Genomic DNA, 16,317 nt, shown 5'->3' on the forward strand with positions numbered 1-16,317 from the left:
GTTCAAAAATATTTATAGCAGCTCTTTTTGTCATGGCCAAGAATTGGAAACTAAGCAGATGATCGACTTTTGAAGAATGACTGAACAAATTATAGTATATATGAATGTGATAAAATAATATAGTGCTGTAAGAAATGATAAAGGGGTTTCAGAAAAACCCAGGGAGACATATGAATTGATGCAATGTGAGGTGAGCAGAACTAGGAGAACAATTTACACAGTAACAACAATATTGTAAATATAATCAGCTGTGAAATACTTATAACTGATCAACACAATAACCCACCACAGTTCTAAAGGACTTGATGAAATGCTACCCCCAACCCAGGAAAGAATGGATCGATTTGAGAGTGCATATTTTTATCTTTTCTTTCTTTCCATCTTTCTCTTTTTCCCTCCCTCTTTCCCTGCTTTCTCCTCTTTCTTTTTCCCTCCTCCCTCCCTTCATTCCTTCCTTCCTTTTCAGAAGTCTGGCAGAAACTAAACAAAGGCCAACATCTCACAATGTATGTGTGTGTGTATATGTGTGATATATATTCTTAATTATCTAAAGAATTTCTGGTGAATTTATCTCTTGAAAACCCATTACTTAGAAGACGAGAGTATTGGGTATAGTACCTGTGCTGGCCCCAGTAGGTAGCAGGAAACAGTGAGCTATCTGAGTGGAGAAAGTTTTGTGAGAATTCTAACAAGCTGCTTTTTCATCTGAGCAGCAGGAAAAGAAATCTGACATTCTTCTTTGTTTAATAAGTTTATATTTAGTGTAGGATAGAAAGATAGTTAGAATTTGGGGATTAGATAGACAATAAGTGTAGGTAGGTCAGCCTTGGCTTTGGTCAAGGGAGAAGAAAGTTCCTTGCGGGACAGATTTTGGGGTTCGGTTTAGTTAAGATAATTTTAGAGTTAGGGAATTATAATTCCTAAACTTCCTATTTCAGTATCTCCAATTTCCTTTTTCCTATCTCTGTTCCTATAGAAGTAAAAATAATAAATAGGTTTTTATAGAAGATTTATCTCCAGTCAAGTCTTTTCAACTACTGGTCCACCAAACTCTCAACCTCTCTCAACCTCAAACTCTCAAACTCTCAACTCCCAACAACTAAATCTGTTAATAGCCTAGTAATAGGCTATAATATCTTCAATCTACAATTGATCTAACCCCCAAAATAACAAGGCAGTATGGAATAATAGAGAGATGGTCAGTTTTGGAGTCAGAGAGATCTGGGTTTAAGTTCCGCTTTTGAAATTTCCTGGCTTGATAATTTTTGGCAAATCAGTTAACCTCTCAGCACCATAGGCAGCCTTTTATAGCTATAATCTGTAAAGCAATACACAGATGCATAGCTAGAGTTCTGTATTCTGATGAAATTCCAGGTTGCTAAGTATATCTATATCTATAAATTAAGATATATTTGTATATCTGCATATTGCTCTCTATACACATGTATACTTATATGGATAAAAGTATGTATATATGCATATGTAAAATACTTTTAATAAGAATAAATATGTTATTTATTTTGTATATATTTTTACCAAAATAGATATGTAAATAAACCTAAAGGCTGAATACATTTTTTTTTTAAAAACCTTACCTTCTGTCTCAGAGTGAATACTGTGTATTGGCTTCAAGGCAGAAGAGTGGTAAGGGCTAGGCAATGGGGGTTAAGTGACTTGCCCAGGGTCACACAGCTGGGAAGTGTCTGAGGCCAGATTTGAACCTAGGACCTCCAGTCTCTAGGCCTGGCTCTCAATCCACTAAACTACCCAGGTACCCCCATGAATACATTCCTTATCTATTTGCATTAGTCTTTATCTTTTGCCCATTGATTTCATTCTTACCACAATATTATCCAAAAGGACATATGATCCCTAAATGATTCTAGAATTCTCAGTATTAACTTATAGATCCAACTAGGATTCCCAGTGACTCAAACTTTTCCTATTCTCTCCCTTTCTGAAATCCTAACCTTTCCAGAACTTGAATTCCATATAGTTTTCTTTTCAAAAGACAATATTCAATCAGAGCTTTTTACATTATAAATGTATATTAATTGATAGTGGTTGGCTTTTTTCAGGTAAAAATAATTGTGGGTATCTGTTTTTTTGCTGTGTATATATTTGAGGGAAAGAAAAAGGAAAAGGGAAATAATTTATCAAATGATAATATAAATAAGATTGTTAATTCTATTATTCCCTTCATGTTTTAATAGGTTAAAACACTAATGTGCTCAATTAGATCATTCCTGTACCTGGATCAGACTCAATAGTTCATGAATGATGAATGCTCTTTTCTTTACACATTACTAACCTATTATTACATTTATCAATATTGATACAATTGTCATCAATATAGATATAATGCACTAAGATTTTTTTCTCAGCTTTCTTTATAAATCTTCAGTTATCTTGATTACTTAAATTCCATATTTAGAAAATATCCAGATGGACATTTTGTCAATAAACATTGCATGTTTCATATGGCCAATTATGTTTTTCTTTTTTTTCTTTTTTTTCTTTTTTTTTTTTTACATTTTTTTCAAACCCTTAACTTCTGTGTATTGGCTCCTAGGTGGAAGTGTGGTAAGGGTGGGCAATGGGGATGAAGTGACTTGCCCAGGGTCACACAGCTGGGAAGTGTCTGAGGCCGGATTTCAACCTAGGACCTCCTGTCTCTAGGCCTGACTCTCAATCCACTGAGCTACCCAGCTGCCCCCAATTATATTTTTCAAGTGTTATTTTTGATGATAAAAGATTAGTTTCTGTGAATACTGTAATATCATTTTCTGCTAAACAAAATGGAGAGCAGGATGAGTGACACACAGGAGTTTAGAATTTGGAATCAACCTAGATGCATGAGCCAGCAAGGCAGAAGCAGTTACTGCCAGGACTATAAAAGGGAGAAATTTGAATAAGAAGCTCTCTCAATCCTGAGAAGGGACTTGGGGAGGTTGGTTGGGATTTGAGTAGGCCAAGTCAATTCAACTTAGGTTTCCTGCATCCTGTTCCAATTGGTACCACCCCTTCAACTTCTGGGTAAAGCTGTGCTATACATTCAATCAACTGAACATAGAGGAAGAGATAAAATCAATACTCAATCAATCTGGTTCAGGCCAAAAGGGCCTGGCCTAACCAGGTGCCTGCAGAGAGGACAGACCTCTCCAACTGCCAGCCTCAAACCTGATTACCTTTAAGTGACAACCCTTAATCATCATTAGTTTTAGTCAAGCTTTCCTGACACTTCTTTCCTTCAACCCTGTTCCCCTTCCCTAAGTTTGTTATTATTAAATTCTAAAGCATACTTAGGTGGATTTCATTATTGCCCTAAGGATCATTGATTATATCCTTGGGTATCTGAGGGAAAGGGATTGCTCAAACTAAATTAAGTCGCAGTCAGTATCATTACCCATACAGCTTTAAAGCTAGGATAAGCAATCAAAGGAGCTGTGTGATCTAACCTAGCAGCTTCTTATCCGATCACTTATTCCTGGGACATTGTTGTGTTGGAGCTGGGTGTATAGTTTAGTTTCGGTATTTCTGTGGGGTCTTGGTCTTCACTGTCACAACTTGGTGTTCACCTAAGCATTCTCACTCTCACTCAGCTCAGGTCCTCACACCTTGGGCCACCTCTTCATCAGCCGTATCCCATATAACAGCTCCTCATATAACAATACAACTCTGTTCCTAGTTGGTCACTTTAAAAACCTGAATTAGAATTTAGCAATATATGTTGATGAGTGATTTCTCTCTGTGCATTGCTTAGAAGTAAATTGTTATTCTTCTCAAAATACAATGGGGCCTTGCAATTCATAGTTATAATACTTTAAAAATAACTTTTAAAAATAATTTAACCTGTATGAAATTCTTTAAAATACCATGGATAGGGGGAGCTATGTGGCTTAGTGGAATGAGAGCCAGGTTTACAGATAGGAAGTCCTGGGTTCAAATCTGACCTCAGATACTCCCTAGCTATGTGACCCTGGGCAAACAACTCATTGCCTAACCCTTATTGCTCTTCTGCTTTGGAATCAATACTTAGTATTGATGCTAAGACAGGAGATAATGGTTTAAAAAATACAATACAATATAATACAATTGGGATCTCACTACTTATTCAAGTAAAATGTAAAATTCTAGGCTACATACTCAGGTTCTGTGAGTGGAGTGGTTTCATTTGGCTCATTTATTGGGCTTCCATCTTCATGACTGGTAATTCTTTCATCCTCTGTTCTCATTTCCACTATTGGCTCTTTTGATCCATCTTTCCTAAAAAGTATTGAAAAAAAATCTTAACCTGCATAATGTAATCAAAATATTATTCATTTTGGGATACAACCTAAACCCCAAAGAACAATATTTCCAGATTTCCAAATTAAGAATTTGTCTCTTAAAAAAATTCCCAAAAGAATTTGGCTCAGCTCAGAGAGGAGTGAGAAATAAAGGTACTATAAAAATATAACTTATTAGAAAGTTGGTTACAACAAACAAAACATTAAAAAGTTTTCAGTAGCATTTTTTTTTCTGTTGCAGCTTTCTGGCTAATGTAAGTATATATCTTATAGAGAAAAAAAAACCAATTATAGCATTTGAAGGACGAAATAGAAATCACCTCATTCAGTCCTTTCATTTACTGATGAGGAAATGTAAGTCCGTGAAGTGAGATAACTTGCCCAGAAATCTATGGCACGATGGGAACTCAAGCCCAGTTTCTTTAACTCCTAGACCATTGTTCTTTCCAATAGATTATGCTGTTTTCTTTTTTTTTTTTTTTTAAACCCTTAACTTCTGTGTATTGGCTCCTACTTAGAAGAGTGGTAAGGTTAGGCAATGGAGGTCAAGTGACTTGCCCAGGGTCACACAGCAGGGAAGTGTCTGAGGCCAGATTTGAACCTAGGACCTCCAGTCTCTAGGCCTGACTCTCAATCCACTGAGCTACACAGCTGCCCCCAGATTATGCTGTTTTCTAATGGAAAGGAAAGTTACAGGTACTTCTATGTTCTATGTGCCACAGTTGCTGAAATGGTTAATTCAGTCTTAAGTTGCATTAATAAATTATGCCAATCAAAGGAAACAGTAACCCTCTTTGTATTCTCCATGGAATAATCATCACCTTTAATATTAAATCATATTCTGTATGACTCTCTACAAACCCCAAGGCCTCGTGTATAATGATTCTGGATTGTCAAAAATCATATTAAAAGAAGCTAGAAAAAAATTCTGGAAAAAAATTGACAATTTCCTAAGCATCAGGTTAGCTAAAAGCATGAAGAGATGAGAAATATGTAAAATAGCCATCAGTCTTCTGATGCTCCCTTTTACTTCTGCAGTGGTAAATACTGTTGGTCAGAGTGTCAAGGCCTTTGGCTCTGTGTGGTTTTGGGTGTGTGACTGTGTGGAGGCCTAAATATTGAACACTATCCCTCTCCTGATTAAAGACTTGGTTTTTCTGACTATTTCTCACCAATAAAACAAAAGTTCCCCTCATTTTCCTTCCAATTTTAGTCCTTCCCCTATCCTCTCACCCACTCTCATGCAGACTCTTCTCTACTTGAGAGTCACTGGCCCATAGAAGTCACTGGTATAAGGATGAGATTTGTGCAAGGGGGATGGGACCAAAGGAGCCAGAGAAAGCAGTTGCTGACAGTTGCTGACAGTTGAGACCAGAGAGGATTCTGGGAATTTTCCCAGAAGAAGAGGGGAGAGGAGAGGTCTTCTAGTGGAGGAGTGGGAAGAGGGAGGAGGTGGACATCCCAGCTTGGATCCAGTCCTGAGGATCTTTCTTTTGGAAATTGAAACCCTGATTCCCAGATCAGAGCCATAGCATCTCACCCATCAAGACTTCAACCATTGGGACAGCTAAGTTTTTGGACTCCATTTTGGGAGTAATCTCTTAGTCTCCTTCACCCAATACCCAACCTTGCTGAGAGACCCCTTTCAGTCGAAACTTACAATTTTAGAAAAGGATAGAAACAGAAAAAATAGAAACAGAAATAGAAGGAGAAGGGGCAAGGGGAGAAGCTTAGGAGTGGGAACCACTAAGGTTCCCACCTAAGTGATGGACCCCATAGGAATAGCGAAGAGGGAACCCCCAAATCCCTCTGCCCTTCACCCCTTTCCCCATTCCCTGATTTGGGAATAATAAAAAGCCATTCAACAGTCAGGTAGTGTTCCAGAGTGCCTGATAGACAACAAGGAAGAGGGGAATCACAGCTTGGTCTGGCTGCCTCCATCTTGAAGCTAGACCACCTGCTGTGAAATTAACTGATTGGGGCGGGGAGATTTGTGTGAACCCCATCCTTATTCAGGATCAGATTGAGGTACCACATACCTCTTCTTATAGGGAAGCCTTGCCCCTGACTCCTATGGGGCAGCACAACCATCCAGGTCATCCAGTTTCAGGGTGACACGCTTTTAAAGTCTCCCAGTGTATATTCAGCCCCGGGGGAGTGCTGGAAGAGAGACTCACCATCACAGACTTTCTCTATCTCCCTTCTATGTAACATCCACTACTGGCCTTTTTTCATTGTTACAGTTTTAGCAGAGCCAGCTTAGGTAAAGTACCTAAATAATTCCGGAAAAAAAAAAAGCCTCTGTTTGAACCAGAAGGCAGCCATTTTTCTCCTATCTACAGCATAGCAAAGGGGACAAGCTTAGTCAAGCAAAGAAAATTTAAAGGGACAGTACCATAGAAATTTTACATTCAAACTGGTACAATGGATGTATCAATGGGGAAAACAACTTTTACCATGATGGGAATTCTTATATTACTATACAACTTTTCAACTATGATTTATAATTTGTGGAGGGTAGTGATCCCAGGTTATATAATGAGAATCATAGACATATATGATTCCTGCCAATGTTTGAAGCTAGAAATAGGTTGAGTCTTTGCTTTTATACCAACCATAATTACAGTAATCCTCCACTTCTGCTGGTCTTTAAAGAATTTGGTACACAAATTGCTAGGACACAGGGATGATAGCACTGTATTGATAATGACATTAAGAAAGGAAATAGCAAAGTTACTTGAAGAGAATGCTCAATTGAAAGGGGGAAAAGGGATCACAGCAGAGAACACAATAGAAATAGCAATACAAACAGCTGAGGCACATACAGACACAGTGAAAAAAATAGAGGAAGGGGCAACAGTACCAGCAGTACCAATATTACCAATTATTGATCACACGATTTTGCAACCAGATTCTGGGTTTCTCCATTTAAAAAGACATAAACCATTCACTGCTACAGATCTAGACACCCTAAAACAATGAATGCCTGCCTTTTTTTTTAAATCCCTTCAAGGCCATAAAAGAGTTTAAGAGAGCATTAAGACTTTTTCATCCCACATTTTCAGACATTGGAATTCTTCTTTCTGAATTATTTACACCACCAGAGAAAGCACAATGTATTGAGGAGACCCATAGGAGCACAAACTTCACATCTTGGCCACAATATTATGAAGATCTAGAATTAAATAGTCATCAAAACCTAGTATGCCTAAGAAGAGCTAGGGAAGATCTTGTAGAAGCTATGAAATCCTTTGCTAAGCATTCCTGAGAAAAATTCAAAAAGTTAAGGCAGGATATAAATGAGCACCCCTCAACATATTTATGTCGATGTGGAATCTAGAGACCCCAAACTTGTGGCTTAGTGAGATAGGATGAACCCCAAGTTTTAGAAATAGCTTGTAGGTTGGAGACCCCCAAAGCTTATGCTTGTTCCCTGTTCCTGTGAGAATCTACCCTGAAGGGAATCTCAGACTAGCAGTTGCAGACTGAATAATGGACCCTAGGGTAAATGCTAAATAGCCTTTTGTCTTAGGTAGTCTTCCCCATTGTATCAAAGACCCTGTCCCAAGAAGCCAAGCTTGGGCAGGGACCATCCTTTAGTATCCATTGTAAGCAGCCCCTTCCCTTACACCCTAGCCTCTGGCTATGATTCCTTTCCCTAGCTTGATTGTAAATCCCATCTTTACCAGTATAATGTCAATCATCTTTCCCAGCCCCTGGATCTTCCTAAATGGTATATAAATTCCCCAATTTCCTTTGTTCTTTGGAGTTGTCATCTAGGGCGGTGGCACTCCCAAGGGGTCAGGGAGCGGAGTGAAGCAGTGTTCAATTCTTGGATTCTGCACAAGGCCCAGCTCTGCAAAAGAGGCCAGGTAGCCCTAATCCCCCTTTCCCTTGATTAAAGAGTGGTTTTATGACTATTTAATAGTTCTGTGTTTTTCAAAGTTAACATTTAGATAGGCTTGTTGAAGCTGGGGAAACGATTTTAGGATTCCAGGACTTGAATCCAACTTGCAGCACATAAGGAGGCAGTTTATTAAGGGCGGTTCCCTACCAATTAGGACATACTTTAATTTGCATTGTCCAGGATGGGAATCATTAAGTTTGGAAGACCTATGTAAAACTGCTGCATATGCTCACTTGGGAAATCAGGAAGCCAAAGAATCCATTAGAGAAAAAGATGATATCATAAAATATTTAAAGGAGAAATTAAAAGAGGCTAAATCTACCATCAAGCAAAAAGAAATAGAGGAAATAAAAAACTTGGCAGCCCTGCAGGTATATAAAGGCAGACCTCAGTACCAACAATCCAGACAAACTAGCAATAACTTTAATAATATAAGGTGTTTTCTTTTTGGGAAGTTAAAGCATATAGTGAAATTTTGTCACCTCAAAGCCCAACTTAATAGCAACAACAACAAAAGAAGCAATTACAATAATACATACACAAATTCTAGATACAACACTCACAAGAGAGAAAACAAATGTGATCACAATTGTGCATCATCTAGTCAGCATGCTCCTGACCTGCAGACTATGCAAAAATGCATAGCGCAGGCTGAAAATCACGTTATTCCCATGTCAATGTGGAATCTAGAGACCCCAAACTTGTGGCCTATTGAGATAGGATGAACCCCAAGTTTTAGAAATAGCTTGTAGGTTGGAGACCCCCAAAGCTGGTGCTTGTTCCATGTTCCTGAGAGAATCCACCCTGAAAGGAATCTCAGACTAGCAGTTACAGACTGAATAATGGACCCTAGGGTAAATGCTAAATAGCCTTTTGTCTTAGGTAGTCTTCCCCATTGTATCAAAGACTCTGTCCCAAGAAGCCCAGCTTGGGCAGGGACCATCCTTTAGTATCCATTGTAAGCAGCCCCTTCCCTTACACCCTAGCCTCTGGCTATGATTCCTTTCCCTAGCTTGATTGTAAATCCCATCTTTACCAGTATAATGTCAATCATCTCTCCCAGCCCCTGGATCTTCCCAAATGGTATATAAATTCCCCAATTTCCTTTGTTCTTTGGAGTTGTCATCTAGGGCGGTGGCACTCCCAAGGGGTCAGGGAGCAGAGCAAGCAGAGTTCAGTCCTCAACTCTCCATAAGACATGGGGCTCAGAGTGGAGACCTAGTCAGCCCTGTTCCCCCTTTTCCTTAATTAACGAGTGGCTTTTTATGACTATTTAATAATTCTGTGTTTTTTCAAAGTTAACAGTACTAAACATAGATATTGAAGAAAGACGTGAGTGGCTATGTTTCATACATGTACTGGATGACTAATCCATGAAAAGTACAGAACACCTAAAGAAAAGCCTAAATACAGAAGGATTACAAACATAATGTGGCAATGAAAACAGTATATATAAATGGAATCAAAGCAATATTGGATTGCTAGTTCAACCAATAGTGTAACAGTATCTGAGAAGCAAACGTAGTGGGGACTTACATCTTTCCCCATTTGAAATGCTATATAGCCGACCTAGTAAGGGAGAGCTCCCAAAACCCCATATGTCTCAATGCTGGGTACAGATTGTGAACAGCATAAATATATCCAGGTCCTGCAACAAAGACTCACAGAACTCCATGAACTCAGTTTGATTCAACAGAGAGTTCCCCTGGATTATGACTTGCATATTTTAAAACCAGGAGACATAGTGTACATAAGAAACTTCACAAGAAAATCAGTAACAGACCCCAAATGGTTAGGACCCTATAAAATTTGCTCACTACCCCTAAAAGTGTAAAAATAGAAGGAAAAGATTCGTGGTTCCATGTGACCCACGTGAAACCAAAAGAAACATACAAATGCAGAACACCTAGAAACAGTTCAAGATAGACAAATTACAGAAAGTGCTGAGAACTGAGAATTGAAATTCAAAATCATTACAAAAAACAAAATCATTGCAAAACATCTGAAAGTACATACCACACACACACACACACAAAATTGACTGACAGCATTGACAAAGCATCACAATCCACACTGTTCCTGCATCCAGACTAGAGAGCCCTTCCGACAACATGTACAACAAGAGACAACATGTGACGGAGAAACAGAGAAGGGGAAAAGAATCAAGAGAAGTAAAGGAAATTGGGAAAATCACCAAGAAGAAAGATACAAGGAAAGAATACTTGAAAAGACATTGTGAGAAAACTTTTGAACTTTGAATTTTGCAAAAAAAATGGACAATTGCACAAAGAAGAGGACAGAAGTTTATGTAAGACTAGGGTGCGGCAATAGCACAAAAACACAAATTAACCTCACACTTTAGGGAAAATGCAACCACAGTACATAGCACCAAAATACAAGAGAAATCTACAGACAACTTGAAGAAAACTGACAACTTTGAAAACAAGGGTATTTTGCATGCACACTACATAAAAAGAACACAAAACTGATATCTAGTCAAGACCTCGTGAGGTAAATAAGCGAGTGTCTGAAGATTATAAAAATACAAAATGTATATATGTCTATAATGTAAATAGTTGTTAGGGACCAAGACTTTAAGATAAGATAGTCACTCTTCTAAGAATAGATATCATTCACTCTTCTAAGATAAGATATTGATCATAGGCCCAGCCATGCTTGGAGACAGTAAGACACCACAAGAGATTTTCTATGCTCCCTTTCCGCGTTCCTTTTCCCTTAGTATCTGCCGACCCCCTTCTGCCCTCAACCTATATATTCTTGTCATAGATCTGCAATAAACGAGCCTTGCTTCCATCCAAACGACTCTGTGTCTTGTACGCGAGGTCTCCCCTCTTCTTCCCCTATGGGTTCTTAGGTTGCTGTTTCCCCGGACCCCTCGGTTGTGTCCGGCTGGACCCGGACAAATAGTTGCAAGTTCCATAAGGTTTTAACCACATAAGAAGATCAAGCAATTTTCTTGTCTGATTAACATCGATATGCAGGGCATAAATTAAACATAATTTGATAACAATTAGGAATAATAAGACAGTTGTATTATATTACTTGATAGACTTATACCTTAAAAGTAGAAACAAGTTAAAATTCTGTTAAAATTATAGATGAGTTAAATAATAAGAAAATTGTTACACTGTAAACTTATACATTGTGTTCAATGGAAAACTTTTCTTGTTACAAAATTGTTTTACACTCTATAAATATTGTTATATAAATTGCAACCCTCAACTCCCTACCAACCTCTCCAAAACCCATCTTAGAATAGGAATAGATAGATAATTAGTATAGTGATAAGACAAGATTAGGATTTATTATTTTGGAGGGAGAGAGAACATAAGATAGGAATAGGAAATAGTGATGCATGAATTAAGTGGGACTTTTGGAAAAAGTCCTACCACATAAAACTGGGATACTTTAAGGATGGGAATTGTGCAAGGGGGATGGGACCAAAGGAGCCAGAGAAAGCAGTTGCTGACAGTTGCTGACAGTTGAGACCAGAGAGGATTCTGGGAATTTTCCCAGAAGAAGAGGGGAGAGGAGAGGTCTTCTAGTGGAGGAGTGGGAAGAGGGAGGAGGTGGACATCCCAGCTTGGATCCAGTCCTGAGGATCTTTCTTTTGGAAATTGAAACCCTGATTCCCAGATCAGAGCCATAGCATCTCACCCATCAAGACTTCAACCATTGGGACAGCTAAGTTTTTGGACTCCATTTTGGGAGTAATCTCTTAGTCTCCTTCACCCAATACCCAACCTTGCTGAGAGACCCCTTTCAGTCGAAACTTACAATTTTAGAAAAGGATAGAAACAGAAAAAATAGAAACAGAAATAGAAGGAGAAGGGGCAAGGGGAGAAGCTTAGGAGTGGGAACCACTAAGNTGGGTAATTGTATTGCTGCTGGTACAGAGGTCCATTACATTCAATTTTACCACAGTATATCAGTCTCTGTGTATAGAGTTCTTCTGGCTCTGCTCCTTTCGCTCTGCATCAGTTCCCGGAGGTCTCTCCAGTCCGCCTGGAACTTCTCCAGTTTATTATTCCTTTTAGCACAATAGTATTCCATCACCCGCATATACCACAGTTTGTTCAGCCATTCCCCAATTGAAGGGCATTCCCTCCTTTTCCAATTTGTTGCCACCACAAAAAGCGCAGCTATGAATATTTTCGTACAAGTCTGTTTATCTATGATCTCTTTGGGGTACAAACCCAGTAATGGTATGGCTGGATCAAAGGGAAGGCAGTCTTTTATAGCCCTTTGAGCGTGATTCCAAATTGCCAGCCAGAATGGCTGGATCAGTTCACAACTCCACCAGCAATGCATCAATGTCCCAATTTTGCCACATCCCCTCCAACATTCATTAGTCTCCCCTTCTTTCATTTTAGCCAATCTGCTAGGTGTGAGGTGATACCTCAGAGTTGTTTTGATTTGCATTTCTCTAATTATTAGAGATTTGGAACACTTTCTCATGTGCTTATTGATACTTTTGATTTCTTTACCTGAAAATTGCCTATTCATGTCTCTTGCCCATTTATCAATTGGGGAATGGCTTGATTTTTTATACAATTGCTTTAACTCCTTATATATTTGAGTAATTAGACCCCTGTCAGAGTTTTTCGTTATAAAGATTTTTTCCCAATTTGTTGTTTCCCTTCTGATTTTGACTATATTGTTTTTGTTTGTACAAAAACTTTTTAGTTTAATATAATCAAAACCATTTAATTTACATTTTGTGATTTTCTCTAACTCTTGCTTGGTTTTAAAGTCTTTCCTTTCCCAGAGATCTGACAAGTATACTTATTTTTTTTTTTTTTTCATTATGGTATTCTGTATTTTTGTCATGTCATATTTTTCTAGATGGCACAGTGGATAGAATGCCAGTCCTGAAGTTAGGAAAACTCTCTTTCTGAGTTCAAATCTGGCCTTAGACACTTAGTAGCTGTGTGACCCTGGGCAAGTCACTTTAACCCTGTTTGCCATCAGTTCCTCATCTGTAAAATGAGCCGGACACAGAAATGACAAACTAGTCCAATATCTTTGCCAAGAAAATCTGTTCTGTTCATAGTGACCTTGGGGTCACAAAGTCAGACATGACTAAAACGGCTAAACAACAATGTGTTTTTCTGTGAAATCTATGATCCTTAAGTTGTCTTTTATGCATCCTGTCTTCAAGATCAATATTTTTGTTTTGATAAAAGAGCACATTTTCTTTTAATGTTAATATTTTTTGCTTCTCTTTAAGATTGCCCTTTGTTTCTATGTATTTGCATTCTTTCTCTAATGCTCTTTGGATTACATTGGTGAAACTTGCCACTGCAGATTCAAATTTTTTATTATTCTGCCCATCATGTACAGACCTTAAATTCTGCCCTTATAATTCTCATTTCTCTTAAACTACTCAGGAACAGCATGTTGTGATACTATGTCCTTCTCAAATTTTCCACTGGGTCCTCTGCCTTATTACGTATTGAATCATTTTTCCTTTGTTTTGTAATTTTTATTTACAGTTCTATGAACTTTTCTAGTAGATATTTTCCAGTAGATATTCAAGGTCTTTGAGTTTTTTTCTTCTTGAGATCTTCGGCAATTTCAGATTTTTCCTCCCTTATTTTAGTATTTTCTTCATTATTTGACTCCCTTTTTCTGATGGTGTTTTATTTGTGCATGCCTCAAAGAATACCCACCTCCCCCCCGGGGCTGGGTATTTCATGACTCACCAGGGGAGATTCTGTGTGCATGCATGCACACATGCACACACACACGCACACAGACACGGACACACAGAGACACAAACACAGGCACAGACACAGACATTTAGAGACATAGACATAGACACAGACAGACAGACACATACACAGAGACACAAATACAGACACAGACACAAAGACACAGCACAGACACACAGACACAGACACAGAGGCACACACATAAATAGACAGAAAGACAGACAGACAGACACACACACACATACACACACACGAACACATTGTTCTGTACTGCTGTCCTTTCCTGCTCCCCTATTCCTCAGTCTTTTGGCCAGATAGACAGATCAGATTGGCTGCCAGATTGGCACTATAGAGTTGATTTCTGTAGTTGGGAAGGGAGAGGTTAGGCTTCATCTTTGTGCTGTATTACAAGCTCAGACACAATAACCTTCCCATGTCTTTCAGTTCCTATGGTTTCCTGTAGAAATTTCTGGAAGCACAGAATGCAGTCGTGGTACCTGCTATTTTGGCCCCAGTAAATTTCTGCAGCTTGGAAAATGGGAAAGGAGTAGATTTGGATTTTGTTGCAAGTTGGTGAGATCCTTGAGTCAGCTAATGCAGACTCATTGTTAGTAGGTTCCAGAAGAAGGGGGGTTGCTTGAGTGAGCTCAAGGTAAAGGTTGGGACATTTTTTTAAACCTCCTTTAAAGTTTCAGGTGTCCTAGAGCACAGAAAGAGCTGAATTTGCTTTATAATTTTCTGTTTTGGAAAAGTTTAAAAGGTTATTAGAGATTAGAGAAAATATGTAGTATTCCATTTTTGTTGGTCACATAATCCAGAAATCTCTCATTCTTAGGCAGTAGACAATACTTATAGAAGGTTTCAGCTATTTCAGATGGAAAGATTCTAAGTTCTTAGGGTGTAGTGGCAAAGCAAATGGTCATAATTCTTCTTTAATGTGATTTCCACTTAAAAATCATTCATTTATGAAAATACTAATAATCCTTTGACAATACCAAGGACTTTGATTGCAGGAACACTCTTTTTTGGGTCTTTAGTAGCTGTGGCTCTAGCACCTGTAGGAGCAGTTGCCAGGCTAAATCTCTATCAGGTTTGCTTTCTAGGATAATGGAACTGGGCTGGACTCATTGCTATTCCCAAGGCTCTTGGGTTCATGGTCCTGAGCTATCACCATCAGGGTCTGGGGGGAGATGGAGGTCAAGGTGGTTATGCTTATGTTTCACTTGCTCAGCATATATTAAAATTACATCCTATCTTTCCCTCAGGGAGCCTGGCTGTTTTAGTGAGACTGGCATCTGCCCTATGTATTCAGAGTACTGCCATCAAAGTCACTCAGTTTTATAACCTCAAGACCATTTATAACTTTTCCTTTCTGCTTACTCCTCCTGCTTGTATCTGGTCAATTTGTAATTCTTATTAATTTATATGAATGATGTCTCTCAAATCTTCTCTTCACTCACAAGGCCCTCACATGTATTATTATTGTAATCATTCCATAATTCATCTCTGTGATTCTATCTCTTTTCAATCCATTTTCCATTTAAGTGTCTAAATAATATTCTTGATTCAAAATCTTCAGTAGCTCAGTATAAGTATTGCCATTTGGACTAAAACAAAAACACCACAACCTCATTCCAATATACCTTTCTAGAATTAATTTCACCTTACTACTTACTACCTTTCATGCAATTTATTCACACAGTAGAATTCTCTCTTGAATTTCAATGCATCAGCTATGTAAGAGAGAATCTTCAGTTGTCTTCCTTCCTCCTAACTTTTGCTCTCTTCTTCCCTCCCAAGTTGGCTATGTTTAGAGAAAGAGACAAGAGACAGAGAAATTTCTTCAGCTATGGGTGATGTTTTTCAGTCTTTCAGAACCACTGAGGAATTTAACCAGAAAAGTTACAAAATGGTATTTTTTGCAGGATCACATAATATATTTTCAGACCTTTACTTTCATTACTTTAGTAGCAGTAGTTATAGTACAAAACATAATATGGGATAGTTTTCTGAGCATTTGTGTAATGCTAGTGAAATAGCTTGGCCCATGGAAACATAAAGTCATTTGGACCATATGATCTGGAGAAGGTCAAATGTCCTGATTTTCAAAAAAAGAGATGAGGATAGAGAGTATACAGTCTATAAATTATGAGGTTGACTTTGACTTAGGAGAAAATTCTAAACAGAACATTAAAAAGGTGGTTAATAAACATACAGAAAAGGAATCAGTGCTATAAAGAATTTGGTATGACTTCATCAAGGATAGAACATAATGGAATAACTATTTCCTTTTTTGAGTAGGGTTACTAATCTTGTAGATGAGAGAAATTCTATAGTTTGCCTAGATTTTAAGAAAACTTTTTCCAAATTATTTCATATTAATTTT

At 38.1% G+C, this 16,317-nt stretch overlaps 1 protein-coding gene across 1 annotated transcript in view; it reads right to left on the reverse strand.

The window, feature by feature from the left end:
• NCAM2 (neural cell adhesion molecule 2) overlaps positions 1–16,317 on the reverse strand; it is a 250,727-nt gene that overhangs the window by 3,824 nt on the left and 230,586 nt on the right. The window contains exon 16 of the mRNA XM_044669242.1: positions 4,147–4,266. Coding sequence (XP_044525177.1) covers positions 4,147–4,266 — 120 coding nt within the window. The remainder of the gene's footprint in view (positions 1–4,146; positions 4,267–16,317) is intronic.

Source organism: Gracilinanus agilis, chromosome 3 (genome assembly GCF_016433145.1).
Source record: "Gracilinanus agilis isolate LMUSP501 chromosome 3, AgileGrace, whole genome shotgun sequence".
In the NCBI taxonomy this organism is placed as follows: Eukaryota; Metazoa; Chordata; class Mammalia; order Didelphimorphia; family Didelphidae; genus Gracilinanus; species Gracilinanus agilis.